This window comes from Silene latifolia, chromosome 2, assembly GCF_048544455.1.
Source record: "Silene latifolia isolate original U9 population chromosome 2, ASM4854445v1, whole genome shotgun sequence".
Taxonomy (NCBI): Eukaryota; Viridiplantae; Streptophyta; class Magnoliopsida; order Caryophyllales; family Caryophyllaceae; genus Silene; species Silene latifolia.
The window spans coordinates 126,005,630-126,028,735 of NC_133527.1; the positions used below are offsets into that span (position 1 = coordinate 126,005,630).

Sequence of the window (23,106 nt, forward strand, 5' to 3'; positions counted from 1 at the left end):
TAAGGTAGCTAGGCGAGCAAAGGAAGAGCTTCATATAACCAGTACCTATTTTGAAGGGCCGTATATCGAGTTATACAAATGATAATCAGGTGATAATCAGGTGATTTCAATTAGAGATGAAATCGTATCCTCTTAGCTTTCCAACGCCATGAAAATCGCTTGATTCGGACAAGTAACGAAGAAATGGCGGCCGTTTGAAGTTCAGTGCGCGAAGCAGGAATTACGCGCTGAGACCACTCGATCGAGTACTTTAGTGTTCGATCGAGTACTTTATATGCTCGATCAATTAATTCACTTACTCGATCGACTACTTTGATTCTTACTATATTCGATTGAGTGCTTTAGTGTTCGATCGAGAGCTTTTGGGGAAGATATCTCTCGATCGACTAACTTTATGTTGGTCGATCGAGTAAAACCAAGTCTGACGTAGCGCTTATTTAGTCGAGATCTATTTTATCCTATCTTAGTTTTATCTTATAATAAATATCTCTCATATATAAGAGATTATTAGGTTAGAGGACACCATATAATATCACGACATATCAGTAGATTAGTTTAGTTTTTGGTTCGGCGTTGTTTTTTCTCTTATTTTCCGGATCTAAACTCTGTAATTTCTTCCTCTTCTCTTTTAATTTAATTATAATATTAATTCCTTTCCCTTGCATCTATTAGTTCAATTACCTCTTTAGTTTCTCGTATTCCTTTTACATCTTTTATTTAATTCATGTTTAATTCCCTCGATCATCATCCTATTATGTTTAATCTAGTTATCGTAATTGTTGTTGTTATTAGTTTTATTCCAATTATGAGTGGCTAATTCCCTTACTAGGATTTAGGGGAATCATGAATGAATGATGGTAGTTAAATAGGTTTGCAGATCTGATGCTTGTTTCATATCTATATTGTTATTAGTATCATTTAATGGTAATTAGACAGTTAATGCGCATAGCTGTTCTAATTAATTTGGCAAACTCTGACCTAGATCGGAAGATTGGAAGGAGTGAGACCTGCTACAATTCTTTAGGATGCTCTAATGAGGGCGGAATCTAAGTTAGTATTATTTTAGGGTGAATAGTGGACCGGAAGGACCTTTTCATTACCCCTTAGACCGACGCATGTGACTAATCTGCGACCTGGACTACGACCATAGGACATTCATTGGTGACCAGATAATCCTAGTTCCCTTTCTCTCTATTGTTAGATTTATTTACTTCTCGTTGTTTAGTTAGATTAGATAGTTATAAATTCAACCAAAAACCCCTAATTGTGACATCTGACAGACTTAGTTGAGCAAGTAGATACAATAGCCTCCTTTTGGATTCGTCCCCGACTTCCATAGCTGCATTAGTTAGAGACCTTTCGGGTTTATCATTGATAGGGTTGCGACAATCCTCATCAAATTTTTGCGCCGTTGTCGGGGAGGCGACGCTTTTTACTTGTTTCACTTAAGATTGTCTTTAGCCTCGAGGAATTTATTCCTTGAGGCAGTTCTCATATTTTTCCTCTAGTTGTGTTTTGATAGGTCCTATAGGTCCTACCTAGATAGAATTCTTGGAGAAAGACCATCAAAGGGAAGGCTTGAGCACCTTTGAATCTTCTACCAAGATGTCTGACATCTCCGAGAAATTGGAAGCTATCAGGCAAGATTTGACAAGCTGGAGAGAAGACGATCTTTGGGGAGTCCACCTAAGCTCCATACTAGGGCGCAACAGGTGGTTTACTCTGAAAGATGTGGTGCTGCGGGGCACAGTGCTATATGGCGGATAAAGGCCAAGTCTATGCTTTTCAGCAACATAGACAAGGTATCTTTTTCTATGGCAATCCAAGTGGGGTATACCCAAACTTTACCCTACCTCCGCCGCAGCAAGCCTATTCGCCACCATATCAAGCTCAACAACGAGCTCCTCTCCCGAACAATACTGAACTGGCCGGTTGATATGAAATACCTGGTACAGTCGCTTGAACTTCATTTTCATGAAAGGGAGCAGGTTTTTTATGCTTTTGTCATGAGACTTGGGAACCAGTTAGCTCAAGTGGCGACCGAGCAAGCTTTTAGGCAGCCTGAGGTGGTACATGATGTTCGTACCAGAAGCGGTCCCTCCCATGAAGAACCTGACAGGCCTATTGATATTGCTAACGATTATGATTCGGATGCTGACTTCGTTGTGCAAACTCACGCGTCTTTCGAAGACTCAAGTGCTGCCACACGAGAGAGACTCGATCGTGTACATAAGGATGGTCGATCGAACATTACAGCCGCAGAAACACTCGATCGAGTAGAAATTGGTGCTCGATCGAGCACTTTGCACGAGGAGAAACTCGATCGAGCAGCTATGTTTGATCGATCGACCAGTATTCACAAGGAAAGAATTCGATCGAGTGCCATTTTTACTCGATCGAATACAATGGCCATGGAGAGCAATGCTACGTCATCTAGGTCCATTTCGGATAACGATATGAAGGAATACGATGGTTATGGTGAATCTCCCATTTGGAAAGCCGAGATGGATGCTTTAGAGGCTGCAATATATGGGACAGAACGCGTAAAGGAGGGGAACGAGAAGGTAGATGAGTCAGTGAATGCTCCTAGCACGATAGCGGTAATATACTATTTTGCCACTGATTCCGACATTAGGGGTGGTAGATCTCCCGACCGATCTGAGGTAATTACTGATGATAACTTCATGATTATTGGTATGGCGGATAGTAAACTGCCTCATGTGACTTCTACTTTATGTTTTGATGCTCCACCCTCTCCCGGTTTAACGAATAATTTAATAATTTTTCACCATACTTGTCATCGGCAATTTGTTAAGTTGAGACGGTATTTCATATTGCTTTTATATGCTCCTTTTGTATTTTGGTGCTACTTATGCTTTTGTGTAGCACATGCCCAGATTTATGATCGATTCCTAAGAGCTTTGAGTTACTTTGGTTGTGACCAACTGGAGTAATTGAGATGAAGACAAAAAGAGGTCGTGCGGGACCTATCTGAAACCAGCGCTGACCGGGAGGCAACTCGTATTTTTAATACTCGTTGTAATTGGATTTTGAGACATTTTAGTCAGTAGAGTGTGTTTTAGACTTTAGTAGTTAGTTTTTACAGACGATAGACTGCGGAATTGTTGGAGCTTGTGTCCTCCACAATTAGTGTGATAACATTTATAAATCTCTTATAGGTTCACAAGGGTATACTTCGTATTTTATCAGTTGATTAACGATTACTTAATAACGGTTGGCTTGCTAGAAAGTTTGACGTTATTATCATACTGATGGCGGTGATCAACTGGTCCCTAAAAGTCACACCTAAAGGATGTGTTTGAGAGATGTGATTGTATGAAAATATAATCACATTGATGCCTGACTAAAAGGTTACTCCATGTATTTGACTAAATAGTTAGTCAATGTGTTGATGAGACGATTATTTAATTTAATTAAATAATATTAGCTGAGACGAATTAACTGTCAATTCGTAAATTGAATATAATATGTTATATTTAATAAATGTATATAATGTTAGCTTAAACGAATTAAGATGTTAATTCGTAATTAAATGTAACCAGTTATATTTAATTAGCGAATTATAAATATGCGATATTTATAGTTAATGTATATATTATAGGGTTATTTCATGAGAATAATCCATACTATACCCCCTCTTCTCAGAATAATCTATCATCGTGTTTAACTGATAATAATCTCATCTTTGACGTCATTTAACTCATAGTGAACTGAGCTCATAATTGACCTGTTAATAACGGTTTCCCAACAGGTCAATTTTTTTTTCTGGTTTCTTCTTTATACTTTCTTCATCTTCATTCTCATGAAATAATCAATCTTATTGACCTTCATAACCAATCTTATAGACTTTCATAATTAATAATCATCATCTTCATTGCTATCAATCTCTAGAATAATCATCCTACTATTTTAATCATCAATAAACCCAAATAATCCCCCAAAACAATCGATTTTCCCACCATTCATTCCTTCCACTGCAATCAACAAATTCAAGATAAATCCTGGGCATTAAAGCCAAAGAGAAGAACATGAACTACAACACTAGAACTTTCTGCGTCTAAAGAAAATTCATAGCAAGCATGTCATTCTTCTTTTATTCCCTCCCAAGGTTTCACAATAGTAGAGCGAAAATTAACAATAAACAATCATATCATCAATTGCACATAGAAAACTCTTCCACCTGCTATAGAAAACACTTAAAGGCTATAGAATTTGCAACGTACTCCAAACTCTATCTGAACAAACACCTCTAGATCAGAAGCAGGAAACTTCGAGAAATTTCAACAATACAATTCAAATAATACCATATTTAATCGATTTTAATTTCAACAAACTCAACCCATTTTTTGGAGGGGCGAACCCAGAAATCATTTGAGTGAACCTAGATTTTTTGGTGGTTTATCAACAAACCCAAATCGATTGGAAAAAAGAACTTTAAACCCAAAAACCCAGATTTTTTGGGGGGGTTTAATTATCAACAAACACAAATTGATTATGAGTGAACCCATATTTTTTAGGGGTTTGATGAACCCAGATTGTGGTGGGTGGTAGAGTGAAATTGAGTGGGTGAAATTGTAGAATGAAGAAGTGATAATTGGTGGTTTTGGCGACTTATATTGGGTGTTTGTTTGATGATATATTGATGTTGATATTGATGTGTAGTAAATGGTAGTGTATAAGAACACCTTGGAATGTTGGTGTTAATGGAGGATGAAGTATGAAGAAGTACTAAGGAAGAAGGTGGAAAATAATACTGTATACGGTTTTTGATTGTTGAAGGGGATGCAAATTTTAAGTGATGTTTAGAGTTTAAGAGGAAAGGTAACTGCGGTTTTACCGGTATCCCTTCCAAGGGAGAAATATAAGGTAAATGATGTTAAATATGAGATTATTCTCAGTTAAACACTAGAATAGATTAATTTGAGAAGATGAGGCATAGGATGGATTATTCCCGTGAAATAACCCTATATTATACAATATTGTCATAATATATGTTGACGGGCTGGTATTGATAAATCGACTGCAAGCTGTTATAAGTGGACTTATTAATACATGTCGATATATAGACAATTGAGAAAATAATACACATTTATACATTTTGAGGATTACCAAATAAGAAGATTTTCTCCTCATTTTGATAGTTGAAAAAACCCGAAAATAAGGAGATTATTCTCCTCATTATTTCGGTTGATTTGGCCGAAAATTAGGAGAAAAATATCTCCCCTTTATTTCTCTTATTTCGGTTATAATAAGTGAATGTGAGATCATTTTTCCAAAAAAAAACCTAATTTTGATCTAATTCTCTCATCAAAACAAAAACAAAAAAACCCTAATTAATTAGTGAATTGGGGATCGATTCTAGCAAGAACAAAAGGGCATTTCTCATATCATCTTGGGTGCAACGATTAGGCGAATATCTATTTTGATATTGTTCTTAGGCCATATTTGCAAGGACCAAAGGTTGATTATTAATCTCTCTATTTTGTTTATGCTATTTCATTTATGACTAGAAATTTCATTATCATAATTTCGTTATAATCCTTATAATTAAAAGGGAAGCATACCGATATTTCCCACAAGTGGTATCAGAGCCAAGGCCACGAAATTATTTTTGATGGTTTTCATAAATGAATTAAACAAAAATTTCGAGAAAAGAAAAAAAAAACATTCGGTTGTCAAATTTTTTTGCCGTAGGGTTTTTTATTTTTTGTCGATTGGTTTTTTTTTTGATGATTTATTACCATTTTGATTCATTCATTTTATTGTTTTAATAAGTTAAAATGATTACATGATGAATTTGTAGATGTTTGATTTAATGAGGATTAAATTAAGATGTAAATGGAAATCGTCTTGTTTAATGATGTTAAATTCGTTTTGCTATATAGTTTTTGGCATATATGGTTTTAAATCGTTGTTTAGAATCATGTTTCATTAATTTACATGTTCATATTATGCCAATCTTGTTCTAATAGCAACCATAAACGAATTTGTTCATCTAAATTGTTTTTTGATTTTAGGGCATTATGCCGCAAAAGAAAAAAAAACTTGTTTTCGGTTTTAGGTTTTTGCCGAGAGTACAAAAAAAAAAACTGTTTTTTTTTGTATTTTGCAGAAAAACCGTGAAAAAAAAATTCTGGTTTATTTGGCACAATGCCGTGAGCAAAAAAAAAAACCAGGGGCTGTTTTTTATTTTTGCTAAATGCCGAATGCACAAGAAAAAAAACTGTTTTTTTTTGTTTTTGTTCTTGGAATTGACAGAAAAAAAAATTCTGCTTTTTTTATGGGATTGCCGAGTGCAATTATAAAAAATAAATTTTTTATAGTTTTTGGCCAATAATTATAATTATACATTTTAATGTATGATTATTTGTTGTGAAAAGGTTCACATATTAAGATACCTAATTATTTTAAAGAGGTTTAAAATAATGTTGAATAATTCATATTACAAGTTTAATGTGAATTAAGACTAAAATTAATGTGAGTAATTGAGGAATTGTCACTTAATTTGATCATTTAAATAGGTGGTTTGGTTAAAGTAATCTACATAATTATGGAATTATGTCTTGAATGTTTAATTTTTAGTTGATGCATATTTTTTTTTTTTGAATGAATCATTGAATGGTTTTATTTACGTATTTTTGCAATCGGTTGTAATTTGTAATACCTAGTGTGGCCTTAGTTAAATTATGTTTTCGTAATGATGGAAACATAATTTTTAATGTAATTTGAGATCTCGAATCTCCTTTTATTTTCTTTAAGTATTATGTTTTGAAATTAGAATGTAAATAGGTTTATATTTGTAATTTTAATTGTAATTTTAAAGAAGACTAAAGATGGAGATTAGAGCTCACTCCCGCTACATGGACCAAGATGGAACATCAAGACAAGCTTCTCGGGTCCAAGGATGGATTCCAAAATTGTATTTAATGTTCATTTTGGTAGATAGGCCACACTAGGACTTTATTTTGTCTTACGTTTTACCGTTCTTATTGCTTTTCATTCACATGATAGTTAGTGCATCATATTCCGCCTAAAACCAAACCACCTACTAAAATGCATGAAAATTGACTCATATAGGTTGAATGTTAGTTTTCATTGACATACAGATGTCACTTTTTAAGCCATCACCTTAGTTTATTCATTCTCGCATGCTAGATATTAGTTCACTTAAAATGAATTAAAATAAAGTTGATGGGATCTTCCTCTAAAACTGAAATTGAGACTAGTCTTTATAAGGGCAAACAACTATGAATCCTTTCTTCGTCGGTAGGCATATAGGACATTACTCTCCATATGACCCCTTCTACGTTGGGTAAGTAGTTTGTGTTGACTTAGTTTACCTCAACATTTTAATCAGAAGAGTTTCTCGTGATTTTACAGAAATTTATCGACCAAGAATTCTAACAGTAGAATTTGCCAAAAGGTTGGCTTATCAATTTACAGATAATTGAGTCTTGGGATCATTTATATAATTCTTGAGGGAGGTCAATTGTATAAATGCTTGAGTCTTCGCGTTATAACAGTATTGCATTAGACTTAAATCATAACGATGAGTATGCTTATTATATTTATTCTTCTTTTCGCAGTGTAGAATACGTTTATTTTGATAATACTGTTACAACAAATGGCTGGAAATAACGAAATCCCAATGCCAAGTGCCACACTTGGACGCGAGTCCTGGCTGAAAGCTTTCATGGACCACATGAATCGCCACACGTCTCGAAAAATGACGGGTCCAACTTTGCGGACTCGGGAGGCATCATTGCGGAATGCTTTGCCATTCTGACGGTAAGCTCAAGTACTTAACTGAGCCAATACCGGTAAACCCAGGCCCCAATGCAGGGAGTTAACGAGTCACTTGCTTATAGTGACTTCGTCATGGAAGCGGGTGCGATAAAGAACGTACTCATCTTTGCAATGGAAACCAATTTGCAGAGACGCTTCATTGCCCAAGGTGCAAACAAGATTTTCACCACGCTCACTAACGAGTTCTCAAAAGCACCGGGAATCGTTACTTATGAGCATACCTGTCACTTCTTTGATGCGAAACTCCAGAAGGGCCAACCGGTTAGCCCACACATTCTTAACATGATTGAGAATGTCGAGAAATTGGAGGCACTTAATTGCAAAATCAGTGAGAGCATAGTCATTGACCGTATGCTTCATTCACTTCATGATGGTTTTGCCCTTTTCAGGGCAAATTACTACATGAATGACATGAAGAAAAGTCCTCATGAGCTACACTCACTTCTCGTACAGACCGAAAAGGATATGAAATTGAGTGGGAGCATGAAGCAAGATGTTCTCATGATTTCCAACAAGAATAAGGGTAAGGGCAAAGCTCCAGGCGATCTAACTGTAGGTAAGCCAAAGTTTAAGAAGCCAGGAAACGGTAAGAGTGGGCCTGGTGAGACTAGTGGCTCACAATGCAAGGCAAAGAGCAAGGGCGGTGACATTGAGTGCCACCATTGTCACAAGATTGGACATTGGAGGAGGAACTGTCCTGTGTACCGTGAGGACATAAAAGCAGGCCGCGTCACTCCTGTTGGTATGTCATCTTATATTCATATGATTGAGATTAACCATGCAAGTTTCGGAACTTGGGTATTAGATACTGGTTGTGGTTCTCATCTGTGTAATTATTTTCAGGGCCTAAGAAACATCAAACCCCTCGCAAAGGGTGATGTGGACCTGCGAGTCGGAAATGGGGCACGAGTTGCTGCAGTCTCCATGGAAACATATGTAATCCAGCTCCCTAGTGGGTTTGAGTTATATTTATATAACTGTTACTATGTACCTAGTTTATCTAATAACATTATTTCTGTTTCCGTACTCGATAAAGACGGTTTTTCATTTTCAATAAAGGATAATAGCTGTATTTTCTCTTTCAATGTAATGATTTATGGCAAAGCAGTTTCCATGAATGGAATTTACATCTTAGATCAAACTACAGATATATTACACGTGAATAATAAGAAATTAAAGGTTGGTGACAAAGATCAAACCTATCTATGGCATTGTCGAATGGGACACATAAATGAAAAACGTGTAAAGAAACTCGTCGAGAATGGGACTATTCCCGCATTCGATTTTTCTACATATGGCACGTGTGAATCATGTCTTATCGGCAAAATGACTCGAATTTCCTTCAAAGGTGTTGGAATGCACGCTAGTGACCTATTAGGACTCATACATACTGACGTATGTGGACCTATGTCAATTACCGCTAGAGATGGCTATAGATATTTTATCACTTTCACGGACGATTTCAGTAGATACGGATATGTCTACTTAATGAAGAATAAAAGTGAGTCCTTTGAGAAATTCAAGGAATACCAGAATAAGGTTGAGAACCAACTGGGTAGAAAGGTTAAAGCACTCCGTTCAGATCGGGGTGGCGAATATCTTTCAAATGAGTTTGATCAACACCTTAAAGACTGTGGAATCGTTTTACAGTTAACTCCACCTGGAACACCTCAATTAAATGGTGTGTCCGAACGGAGAAATTGAACATTACTTGATATGGTTCGATCCATGATGAGTCACACGGTAGTACCTGATTCATTAAGGGGTTTTGCTCTTTTGTCAGCTGCTCTTATACTTAACCGAAGTCCGACTAAAGCTGTCGACAAGACTCCATATGAAATGTGGAGGGGAACGGTCCCCAACTTGTCCTTTATTTGGGGTTTGGGGCTGCGAGGCTTATGTCAAGTGGAGACACGAGGATAAGCTCGGCCTGCGATTGGTCAAGACATACTTTATTGGTTATCCAAAAGGAATGTTTGGTCATTACTTCTATTCGCCTACCGAACATCGAGTTTTTGTTGCGGCTAGTGCGACGTTCTTAGAGAAAGAATTTCTCGAGAACAAGACAAGTAATAGAACCTTCGAGCTGTCGGAGATTCCAGAACCAACAACCGAGGAAAAGATGGAGGAAGTTGTTCCTCCAATTGATGATACGGTTAATATTCCTCAGGAACCTAGGAGGTCGGGTAGAGTCTCTAATCCTCCAGACAGATACATTGGTATGGTCGAGGAGAATGACGTTTTGCTCCTAGAGAGTAATGAACCCGCTACCTATAAAGGTGCTGATACGTGCCTTTTATATAGTCTTTTTAGCCTATTTTATGCACGTATTTCTATGCTTTTATCGTAGTTTTATGCTACAAAATGCCCCGAATATGCTACTTTGGGTTATTTTGTCTTATTTGCAGGTATGAACCAGAAAGTAGTGAAATCGAGCCTTTTATCGTCCGTTTTGCATGAATTTGGAGGAAGAGTGAATTTGGAGCAAAATTATTGTTGTCTTGGGATGCGTGAAGATGTTTCGGGAGCTAAAAGGACAAGTCATAGCTGAGCTAACGAGATTTTGTAGCTGCTGAAGTTAGTTTCCACTCGATCGAGTACTTAACTGGTCGATCGAGTGGTTTTAGGCTAAATAATAAGTCGATCGACCACTTTATATGGTCGATCGACCAGTTGCCATTTAGTGTTTACTCGATCGAGTAAGACTTTTAGTCGATCGAGTAGTTTAAGCCAGGATTTGCTCGATCGAGTAGTTTAAAACCACTCGATCGAGTGGATTCTCTTTCGGGCTTGGGCTTTTTAGTTTATTTCCGTCATTAGGTTAAATAATTCCTATTTTCTTATAAATAGGAAGTTAGAACGTCATTTGTAAGGTGGTCCAGGATCACACGTTACTTTTACTGCTGCTTTTCTTCTGCTTCTTCCTTCTCTTATTTTCCGGATCATTATTGCTGTAATTTATTCCTTCCCTTTACTTTTATTTAATGCTTATTTCTTCTTTATCTCTCGCTCTTATCTCTTTTACCATTATGTCTAGCTAAATTCTCTTACTAGGATTAGGGTAGTCAATGAATGAATCTTAATTGCTAATTAGGTTATTAGATCTGTCGTTGTTGTTGTAGTCTATGTTGTTAATCACTGCCCTTAACTGTATCTTGCTAGTTGATTCGAAGCAATTAGCCTTTTAATATTGGTAAACCTTGACCTGGACCGAAAGGTTGGAATAGGCGAGACCCGCAGTGAACAATAGGATGCTTTAGTGAGGGCGAAAGTTAAGCTAATAGCATTTTAGGGTGAATTGAAACCGAAAGGAGATATTCATTGCCCCCTAGACCGACTCATCGACTGATCTGGACCTTAACTGTGATTAACTGACGTTCATTGATGACCCGAAATCCTAGTTCCCTTCTCTTATTGTTAATTTCTCTTGCCTTTATCTTTCTTGCCTTTAGCCTCATTAGTTTAGTTAAAACATTTCAAACCCCCAGACTGTGACATTAGAACGACCGAATAGACAAGTAGATAGTAAACCGCCTCCCTGTGGAGATCGACCCTACTTATCGCTAGCTTCTGTTAGTTATATTTAGGTATTTATTTTTGGTACATAATGACCGTATGAAATTTTGGCAAGAGGAAATAATGAAGAAATACAGGGGTAAATCAGATAAAAGAAAGAAATATGCTAGGAATCGGTCTACCGTAGCAGCTACACTATTGGGCCAACTGAATCGATTAAATTATTGATAAGAAGAGCGAGGTCGTCACCTTTCGTTCCTTAAACCTACGATTATACCCTTTCGGTCTCTAATCGCCCTAGGGTCTCCCTAACTTAGCTTTCGCCCTAATTAGGTATCACCTATTGTAATTAAGCAAGCCTTCCCTCCCAATCTTTCGATCCAGGTCGGGGGTAACTAATTAATCGGTCTCCTGCATGCATTCATTCAACCTAATCACAATTATATTGCTTAATACAATTCTTGTCGTAAAACTAATCTAATCATGTCGATCCTAACATATTGCTACCACGGTTTCCCTAGTCCTAACATATTAAAGGAATTAGCTATGCATGGCTTGGGATACTACACTAGCAATTGTTAATCTAATAACATAAGACATGACAACTAAATAGAGAAATAATAAAAGCAATAAAGAAACAAGGAAGAATAAAAGGGAAGAGAAAGTTACAGAGTAAGGATTCGAAAAAATAGGAGGCAGAACAGAAAGTAGTATTAAAACAGTAACCAGAGGAAAGTAACGTGTGATTTCCCCCAGCAAAAAGCACACATACAAATGACGTCCTAACTTCCTATTTATAAGAAAATAGGATTTATTTGACCTAATGACGGAAATAAACTAAAAAGCCCAAGCCCGTAAGAGAATCCACTCGATCGAGTGGTTTTAAACTACTCGATCGAGTAAACCAGAGCTTAAACTGTTCAATCGACCATAAATACTACTCGATCGACTAAACACTAATATGAAACTGTTCGATCGACCAACAAAAGTACTCGATCGACTGATTATTTGACCTAAAACCACTCGATCGACCAGTTAAGTACTCGATCGACTGATTACTAACTTCAGCAGCTCATAATTCTCGTTAGTTCAGCTTTGACTTGTCTTTTTAGCTCCTGAAACAGCTTCACGCATCCCAAGGCAGCTATAATTCCGCTCCAAATTCACTCTTCCTCCAAATGCATGCAAAACGGACGATAAATGGCTCGTTTTCACTACTTCCTGGTCCAATCCTGCAAATAAGACAAAATAGACCAAAGTAGCATATTCGGGGCATTTAGTAGCAATAAACTACGATATTAGCGTAGAAATACGTGAATAGATAGGCCAAAAAGACTATATAAAATGCACGTATCAAATCTCCCCAAACCAAACCTTTACTCGTCCTCGAGTAAACTAAATGCAAACTAAAGGAACGGAAAAGATAACTCAGAGCTAGCTACAAATGCCCACTTAAACCAAATTAATGCAAGCAAACTAACACTTATAGCAAAATAGTCAAATGCAAACGAGTTGTAAGATGTTTATAATAAAGCTGAACCGTCGACCTTGCAAGACCTTTAATAATGGACTCTCACGGATCACTCTTCTCTCATGAAGCAAAGGGTAAGCATATATATGTAAGAGAGAAAGAAAAATAGTCGCTCACCTAGACTACGACCCACATAACATGCATGCAACTAATATGATAGACAATTCTAGCTACCGTACATACATTCCAACCAAACAAGGTCCTGTCACAGCCGAGGGCTTACAAAAATATGGTAAAGTGAGGCAATGGGTAAGAAAAGGCAAAACAATTATGGGAATGTGAAGTATAGGTGATCAAGCTAGTACCTAAACAGAACCATATGACAACATCCATTTCCAACTCAATTATGAAATAAGCACAATGCCCTTCATTTGGCATAAAACTCACCAAACCGAACTGAAAATACTCCTCAAATGATATAGATAAAGCATAGGAGTGAAACCGTCTCAACATCTTTTTTTCTTTCTTTTTTTTTCTTTTTTTTTCGGTTTCTTCGTTTTTCTTTTTTTCCGAATTCCTTTTTCAAATTCTTTTTTTTTTCCATTTTTCATGTCTTTTTTTTCTTTTTCACGTTTTTTTTTCATCATCCTCCCTTTCTTCATAGATTACCAACTCCGAATCATCAAATACAAGCCAAACTTGGCACAATGAAAAATATACCGCAAACACATACACTAACTAGCTTGATAAGGCAGGCTAAATTTGGAATGTAGTTAAGGGTCAACAGGCAAATTTGGCTAATGTGGAGTTAAATGGGTAAGAATGAAAGAAAGGGAAATTGTAAGCACCTCCCTGCATGTGACACCAACCACTAACCCGAATGTATGTAGGCAAAAAGCAATTGAATTTCATATACGTGCAAATTAATGAACATGCTATGCAAGGAGTAACTACTCACAATCCTACATGAAACTGGTCACAAATGACACCAGTTTATAAGGCTCTAATCCTTAGAAATTATAAGTAGGTTGCCAAAATTTTAGGTCAAGTCTATTCGTTCAGCTAAATTCAACATTAACTCGTAGATATGCAATAAGACAAAGCTAAGAGATAACAGTTTATTGCAAGGCTTAAGCAAAAAGACAGTTATAGTGCAATTTCATCATTGAAATCAACCGTTCCGACTCAACCTATATGCTAAAATAAACATGAAATGTTTTTGAATTTTCTAATTTTTTTTTTTAATTTTTATGAGATTTTAAATTTTATATGAAAATAAACAACAATGCATACGAAGATTAAACGTGATAACAGAAATGCAAATAAAAACAGTATGCAGACACAGATATGGATGCATAACCTCCCCAAACCAAACTGTACAATGCCCCCATTGTACCAAAACATGGAAAGGAAATGCAAACTAAAGGAAGAAGAGAATAAATACGGAAAGCTTACAAGATACGTGAAAGAGGGACCTCCCCAAACCGACCATGAACATGGGAGGTTGCTAAAGGCCCGGAATACCGTCACAGGAAGCTAATCCAAGTCAAAAACACTCGATGGCACTCGAACAGTGGTCGATCGAGTGGGTTGGGCATCCAAAACTGCTCGATCGAAAGGAAATTAGGTCGATCGAGTAGTTCTCTCTTTGCAGGTGCTCGATCGAGTAGGAAAACTGCTCGATCGAGAGGATTTATCAGCAAAAGTGCTCGATCGAGTATAAAAAGTACTCGATCGAGTGATCCTCAGTGTGTTCCTGCAAAACGCAATAAAAATAGCCCGCAAAACTAACAAAACAAGCATACTGATATAGTCTATGGTATGAAAACCATTTATTACAACTGAAATGAAATAAAAATGCAAAATAAAAACTCCGGGTTGCCTCCCGGGTAGCGCTAGCTTCAACCGGTCAGTCCCAAATACCTTCTTTTTCTTCGAGCCTCTCTAAACAGTCATAATCAAAACAGCTCAAAGCGCGCAGCATTAAATCATAAATCTGTGCATGTGCTACACAGAAATGTAAGTAGCACCACAGTGGAATAAAAATATAGGAAATAAAATTGTTTAACTGTTTAAGTCTAACAAATTTCCTATGAGAGCTCCTAAATTTATCCACAAAATATAGGAGCGCAGGAGCAATTGACGATAAATTAGGGCCCCATTTTAGATTAAGAAAATTGAAATGACAAGGACGGTGAAAAATCGTTAAATTACGCGTCCACATGTGAGAGGGTATATTATTGAAATACGAAGCGTGAGTGAAATGAGGCATTATACTATTCAAACAAACAATAATAGAATTATTGTTTACTACCTCGAGTTGGTTGCTCTCAACGACGGAATCATAGATAAAGGAATTTATTACCTCTTCCGTGTTAGGAGCAATTACCGACTCAGCTGTCCTTTCGTCACCCTTCTCAGTGGATTTCGTCCCGTAGATCGCAGCCTCAAGTGCATCCAACTCGGCCTTGAATAGGGGTGACTCACCGTATCCATTATCATCATCAAAATTGTCGTCTAAAATGAACCCAAGCAACAAATCATTGCTCTCGCTGGCCAACTCACTCGATCGAGCAGAATTGTTACTCGATCGAGGACTTCCCTCCTGATTTTCACTCGATCGAGTGCTTTGAACCACTCGATCGAACAGCTTTTCTGGAAATTCACTCGATCGACTAATATAAGTCACTCGATCGAGTGATTTTTCCTGTACAGCGCTGAAATCCTCGTGTAAGGCAGTGAAATATGATAGAAATTCGTCATCCGAGTCATAAAAATCATCCTCAGCATTGGGCAACACGGTTTCTTCATGGGAAAACCGATCTCGATGACAAGATACCTCTTCTGGTTGCCAACTATCCGACTCAGCAACTAACTGAGCTATTTCAGACTCGAGCTTATCAAATCGCGAAAAAGTGTCTCTATCACCTTCTTGCACTTGGAATGCAAGTGCCTTCATTAAAGACTTCAGCTCCGCCATGTCTTCTTCCCGAATATCAGGAGGATCTTGTTGCGGTGGCCAGACAAACGGAGGCTCTTGGTAGCCTCGTTGATAGGGTGGATGTGGTGGCACAACTACAGTTGCTTGACTAGCTCGGTTGCGCTGCTGGAACGCGTAAACTTCATCATTTTCTGCCATGCAAAAGGCTTCATTGTGCTCAGCAGCACCACATCTACCGCAGTAAATCACCTGATGTGCCATATAATGGACATAGGTGACGGGTCAAAGCTACTCAAGCCTTCCCTTTGACGATCTTTCACCTAGAACTGTCTAGGTAGTACCTGTAAGGCCTATCAAAACAGCACTAAAGAAAAAGATTAGAACGGCCTCAAGGGAAAAATCCCCTGAGGCTAAAAACAGACAAAATTAAACAAATGAATACAGTAGTTGCCTCCCCGGCAACGGCGCCAAAATTTGATACGGTCGTTATGTACCAAAAATAAAATACCTAGATATAACTAATAGAAGCTAGCGATAAGTAGGGTCGATCTCCACAGGGAGGCGGTTTACTATCTACTTGTCTATTCGGTCTGTCTAATATCACAAGTTGGGGGTTTGAAATGTTTTGACTAAACTAATAGAATTAAGGCAAGAGGAAATAATGAAGAAATACATGGGTAAATCAGATAAAAGAAAGAAATATGCTAGGAATCGGTCTACCGTGGCAGCTACACTATTGGGTCAACTGAATCGATTAAATTATTGATAAGAAGAGCGAGGTCGTCACCTTTCGGTCCTTAAACCTACGATTATACCCTTTCGGTCTCTAATCGCCCTAGGGTCTCCCTAACTTAGCTTTCGCCCTAATTAGGTATCACCTATTGTAATTAAGCAAGCCTTCCCTCCCAATCTTTCGATCCAGGTCGGGGGTAACTAATTAATCGGTCTCCTGCATGCATTCATTCAACCTAATCACAATTATATTGCTTAATACAATTCTTGTCGCAAAACTAATCTAATCATGTCGATCCTAACATATTGCTACCATGGTTTCCCTAGTCCTAACATATTAAAGGAATTAGCTACGCATGGCTCGGGATACTACACTAGCAATTGTTAATCTAATAACATAAGACATGACAACTAAATAGAGAAATAATAAAAGCAATAAAGAAACAAGGAAGAATAAAAGGGAAGAGAAAGTTACAGAGTAAGGATTCGGAAAAATAGGAGGCAGAACAGAAAGTAGTATTAAAACAGTAACCAGAGGAAAGTAACGTGTGATTTCCCCCAGCAAAAAGCACACATACAAATGACGTCCTAACTTCCTATTTATAAGAAAATAGGATTTATTTGACCTAATGACGGAAATAAACTAAAAAGCCCAAGCCCGTAAGAGAATCCACTCGATCGAGTGGTTTTAAACTACTCGATCGAGTAAACCAGAGCTTAAACTGTTCGATCGACCATAAATACTACTCGATCGACTAAACACTAATATGAAACTGTTCGATCGACCAACAAAAGTACTCGATCGACTGATTATTTGACCTAAAACCACTCGATCGACCAGTTAAGTACTCGATCGACTGATTACTAACTTAAGCAGCTCATAATTCTCGTTAGTTCAGCTTTGACTTGTCTTTTTAGCTCCCGAAACAGCTTCACGCATCCCAAGGCAGCTATAATTCTGCTCCAAATTCACTCTTCCTCCAAATGCATGCAAAACGGACGATAAATGGCTCGTTTTCACTACTTCCTGGTCCAATCCTGCAAATAAGACAAAATAGACCAAAGTAGCATATTCGGGGAATTTCGTAGCAATAAACTACGATATTAGCGTAGAAATACGTGCATAGATAGGCCAAAAAGACTATATAAAATGAACGTATCAAATTTCATGGAGGTTAAGGAGAAATAAGCGCCAGTGATGATGTTCCTTGGGACACAACATATGGTATGATCTGTTTTTTATTGTGCAGTTACTGTAGAATGTTTTATCATTTATCTTCAATTTTCTTCACAGTTTTATGGTATTTTATAGGGAATCTTTGAAGACATGCTAGAGCAAGGAGGGGATAGTGATGATGTAACTGACAGCCAGAAAGACAAGGTTGTGCAGTTTTGGTCCTATTATTTGGGTGAAAATGTTGTAAACTCTGAAATCGATGTGGACCTTGTCGTCATCCCGTTGTCTTTAGAGAAGTATTACTTTTGTGTTTGTGTGAACTTTATGAACAAGACGGTTGATATGCTGGACCATACGTCGCATAAAGATTGGGAAAAATCCGATTTTTACAGACTTGCAAAGATTGCAGTACGTTTTTCTAACTCCTGATCATATACAAATGCTATTTGCAGTCAGAATTTATTGTATTGCTGTAACAAAGTTATTGTATTGCTTTAAACTTGTTATTGTATAGTCGTGATTTCTAATTCTTTTTTTGTTTGTACATGCGGTATGTTGATTGTTTTTCTGACTTTTTGGAGACAAGGAAAACAGCAAAATAAGGAGTTCTCATTAACACATTTACATTCGTGAATGTTGATTTTGAATGGAAAGCGAATGTCAAGGCTGATAAGGAATCGGGATTTTTCACCATGTTTCACATGCTCACATATGAAGGGAAGCACGAGCAAGGATTGTATGCGGTTAAGAAGAAAGTTGAGAGGATTCCTATATGGCTTGAGATGGTGGCTATTTTGTTGATGTCAGATGTCAACGAGTCAAGAGCGTCTCTTTTGGAAGAAGTGGAAATTTTGAGGCGGAGTATATTGGAAGTAGAGAAAGAACTTTTAAAAGACAAGATCGGGAGGAAAAGGGTTAAAACAAAGAAATTCATCGGGTCCTTCTCGGCGAAACACATAAAAGAACAATTGATTGATTATAGATGGATTTAGCAAACAATTCTAGATGGATTTTGTTGGATAATCTAATGTTTTAGATAGTCATTATTGATTGATCAAAAAATTTGATGTAGTCATTATTGATTGACTGAACAAGTTAGTGTTTTTGTAATGCCTTGAAGCTGTTATTGTAATATCTCTAGACAGTTATTCAAATGATCAAATGCAATTATTTTAAAGCTTTCATGTAGCTGATTATTGTAAAGCGTTTGCCCAATTATTCTAAAGCATACCTCTGATTATTTTAAAGCTCTCATGTATCTGATTATTGTAAAGCTCCTCCCCAATTATTTAAAGCATATCTTTGATTATTGTAACAAATTGGCAAGTGCAAAACATTATCAATTACAGTAAAGCATTATCAAATTAATATATTTATGGAAAAAAATCAGAACGATTGCAAATAAACTCAGCATCAATTATTATAAAGCATAATTTTGATTATTGTATAGTTTTCACATGATTATTCAGTTATTCAAATGATCAAATGCAATTATTTTAAATCTTTCATGTAGCTGATTATTGTAAAGCGTTTGCCCAATTATTGTAAAGCATACCTCTGGTTATTTTAAAGCTCTCATGTATCTGATTATTGTAAAGCTCTTCCCAAATTATTTTAAAGCATATCCTTGATTATTGTAACAAATTGGCAAGTGTAAAGCATTATCAATTACTGTAAAGCATTATCAAATTAATATATTTATGGAAAAAAAATCAGAACAATTGCAAATAAACTCAACATCAATTATTGTAAAGCATAATTGTGATTATGCTATAGTTTTCACATGATTATTGTAATAGCGCAAGGTATTATTAAATGAACAAAATCAGAACAATTGCGAAAAAATTCAACATCAATTAATGTAAAGCATAACTTTGATTATTGTAAAAGTCTAACACACTTATTGTAAAGTATACCCCTGATTATTTGTAAAAAAGTTAACACAATTATTTTGCAATCTTGCGGTTATTGTAAAGCATAATATGGATTATTTTAAAACGTAATCTTGATTATTTTAAAGCGTAATGCATTTTTCATTCTTCTTCTTCATCTTCATCCTCCATTTCATTTTCCTCTTCATCTTCTTCCTCCAAAGCATGCTCAACAAACGGATTTGGACAGTTTCTCTTGTCATGGTGTCCCATTTGTTTGCAGTTATTACATAGCCTCTTCGGTTTGCTCGCCTTCTCAATTGCCTTATCCTTGTTTGATTTCATTCTCATGCCGCTTCCTTTGTTTTTTGCAATCTTTGGTGGAAGAACAGTAATATTTGATTTTGCTGAACAACCTAAGAGCATTTCCAGTTCTTGATCCTTTGTCAAGCTCTCTTTGGTTGGATTTATTTTCTCTCGGAATTGTAAAAACATCAAACTTAGCTCCTTGATTTGATTTTCGTGCATCGAGTTAAGAACACTTATTGTTGCATAAAACTCGACCATACCCTTGATAATTCCAACTTTCTCAAATCAAATGGGATCGTAGTCTTGCAATAACTTTCCATCCAGTCCATACAAAGGCTTTCTATATGATTTCTTCGTCCATCTAGTTTCGATGTACTGCTCCGGTATGCTTTGCAGTCCTTTTCCTGATATAATCGATATAATGTGTTTACAAAGGATTCCTTTCCTCTCAAACATCTTGCACGTACATGTTGTTTCCTTTGATTCGTTATTGTAAGCAACCTGCATTACAGTGTAGTTATTTTAAAAGGCAAACATAGTTATTATATAGTTCAACATGAATTATTTTATGCAGACTAGAAATTAACACCAAGGTAGAAGTCCTTCAGTTTTTTTATGTTTAATATAATGTTACAAAGTAGTTTTCACATGATTATTAAGTTATTCAAATGATCAAATGCAATTATTTTAAAGCTTTTCATGTAGCTGATTATTGTAAAGCGTTTGCCCAATTATTGTAAAGCATACCTCTGATTATTTTAAAGCTCTCATGTATCTGATTATTGCAAAGCTCTTCCCAAATTATTTTAAAGCATATCCTTGATTATTGTAACAAATTGGCAAGTGTAAAGCATTATCAATTACTGTAAAGCATTATCAAATTAATATATTTATGGAAAAAAATCAGAACAATTGCAAATAAACTCAACATCAATTATTGTAAAGCATAATTGTGATTATTGTATAGTTTTCACATGATTTTTTAATGGTAAAACACGGTTATTGTATTCTTTTATCACAGTTATTGTATGTTAAAGTAAAAAGACAATTATGTTTATAAAATTGAATAACCTGAAATATTCTATGCTTCCTGTAGGAAACTTCAACATTTATAATGTGCATGTTTCCTTGCTCAGAAAACCCCCTAACGGCACACGAACAGGGAGCCATTTGCACTTGCTCTTGGAACTCAAAGAAAACAGTATGTGTGTAGATTTTAGAGGCATGTTTTTCAATCATTGTCTTAGAAGAAACCTGTGGCAATGTGCTGTCACTTGCAGCATCAAGAAATCTGTGATTATAGCGTTGTTCCATTGCACTTTGAAAACGCAACCAAAATTCTACAAGTGTGCCATCTATGCTCTCAAATATTTTGAAATAACTGTTTTGACTCTCTGATCTTTGTGTAGTCTTCAAAAGGCAGCCTAAAGGTAAATCCCTAAAGTAAGCAGGTATCCATTTGTGCCTTTTGCCATACATGTATGTCAACCAAGTATTATCATTCAACTCAAAGTCATTAATCACTTGAGTCCATTTTTCTTCAAACTCAATGGGTTCCAAGTCAGTATCCCAAACAACTCCGCATATCCGCTCAACAAAGTCAGTCTCCTTACAAATCTGTGACTCAACTTTATCGGTAAGTTTTTTCATTATATGCCACATGCAGTAACGATGTCTTGCTTGCTTGAATATAGAACGCACCCCGAGTTTAATTGCCGGATCTTGATCAGTAAGAATGCACTGAGGTTCCTTGTTGCCCATACAATCAAGGAACTTCTTAAACACCCAAATGAATGACCCATCATTCTCATGATCGACAAGTGCAAGTCTGCAAAAAAGTCACCGATTTTTTGTGGTTGTCAACACCAGTGAATGGGGTGAAGGCCATGTGGTACTTGTTAGTACCGTAAGTAGGATCAAAGGTGATGGTGTCCCCAAACAAGGAATAATTCATTCTTGCTTGTGCATCTGCCCAAAATATTTTAGCCAAACAATTATCCTCATCAACTTGGTAAGCATAGTAAAAGTCATCTTGTGATTCAAAAAGTGCCTTTAAATAATCAGAATCATGTCGAAGATCCTTCTCACCTATATAACATTTAATGTTTCTTTTGAAGTTCTTGAATTCTGTGAGAGATGCACCAATGTTTGCATACCCATTTGATTGTTCCGCCAGAATTCTAAAAGTCTTGGTAGCCCCGATGTTGAGTTTACAATTGTTAACAATTGTCTGCTTCATGTAAAGGTTAAGTGTTCTTACGTTTTTCTGGAATTCCCGTTCTTTGAGTGAGCAGAGTCTGTGATTATGACCTTCATAAAACGTATCAATAGCATACCTTATTAGCTCCTTAAGGTCATTGAATACAGCACAAAACCGCATTTTTGCCTTGCAACCAAATCTTGTTATTTTTGTTTTCTTTGGTTCTACAGACCTTTTCCTCTTCTTTTTCTCTTCTGTGTTTTCAAATTCAACAACAGGTTTGAGTTTTTTGCGATCCTCTTTGAATCCATGTCTGTTGCAGACCATTGATTTTTTGTCTATCAAACCATCACGGAATCTTGTTTGTGTGTACTTTCTTGGTATGAAACCACAAGCCACAAAGATATAAATTGTAAAACTCTATTGCCTCCTCCACTTTTTACAAACATTAACCCCAGAGCAGGTTTGAAACCATTTTCTACCATCCTATTCCACTCCTCACGGCCACCGGAGTATATCTCAATCCCAGTTATGGATAGTATTTTCTCCTGTTTCGAGGCACGCAACAGTAGTTGTAGAAAAAGTTGTTGCATTGGTAGTATTAATTTCAATGCCTGGAAACATTAAAACAGGAGAACTGTTATGGTATTATTAATTTCAATATCTTAGATTATATACAAAACAAAACAATACAACCTCTGCAGCAGCAGTTTTTTTAACGTTATAATGCAGTTATTGTATTATACAAATGCAATTATTCTATCAGAGAGGGGAGTGTTTTAGTGAAATTGGTAGCCTAGTCCACCACAATACACACACAGTTATTTTAATGTAGTATTAAAGTTATTTCATTATTAAAGAGTAGTTATTGTAAGGATTTTTTTGTTAGATCCTATAAACTAGTATTTATTATGAAAAAAACAATCTCTACTACAGCAGTTATTTTAATGTTATAATGCAGTTATTGTATTATACAAATGCAATTATTATATCAGAGAGGGGAGGGTTTTAGTGAAATTGGTAGCCTAGTCCACCACAATGCACACACAGTTATTTTAATGT

The 23,106-nt window shown here is 36.4% G+C and overlaps 1 protein-coding gene across 1 annotated transcript; it reads right to left on the bottom strand.

Moving 5' to 3' along the window:
• Positions 1 to 20,129: 20,129 nt before the first annotated feature.
• On the bottom strand, positions 20,130 to 22,224 carry LOC141641278 (protein FAR1-RELATED SEQUENCE 5-like). Its single transcript, XM_074449949.1, has 3 exons — positions 21,740 to 22,224; positions 20,916 to 21,672; positions 20,130 to 20,345 (listed from the first exon to the last, which is right to left on the bottom strand). The coding sequence occupies exons 1-3, from the start codon at positions 22,222 to 22,224 to the stop codon at positions 20,130 to 20,132; spliced, it is 1,458 nt and encodes a 485-aa protein (XP_074306050.1).
• Between the last annotated feature and the right edge of the window lie 882 nt (positions 22,225 to 23,106).

Bases quoted from the DNA above. Each gene is read 5' to 3' on its own strand.
- LOC141641278 (XM_074449949.1), bottom strand. From the start codon at position 22,224: ATGCGGTTTTGTGCTGTATTCAATGACCTTAAGGAGCTAATAAGGTAT. The intron at 21,673-21,739 runs GTACCACATGGC...ACTTTTTTGCAG, and splicing joins CCTACTTACGGTACTAACAA to ACTTGCACTTGTCGATCATG. The intron at 20,346-20,915 runs GTTATTCAATTT...ACTGTAATGCAG, and splicing joins GGAAGCATAGAATATTTCAG to GTTGCTTACAATAACGAATC.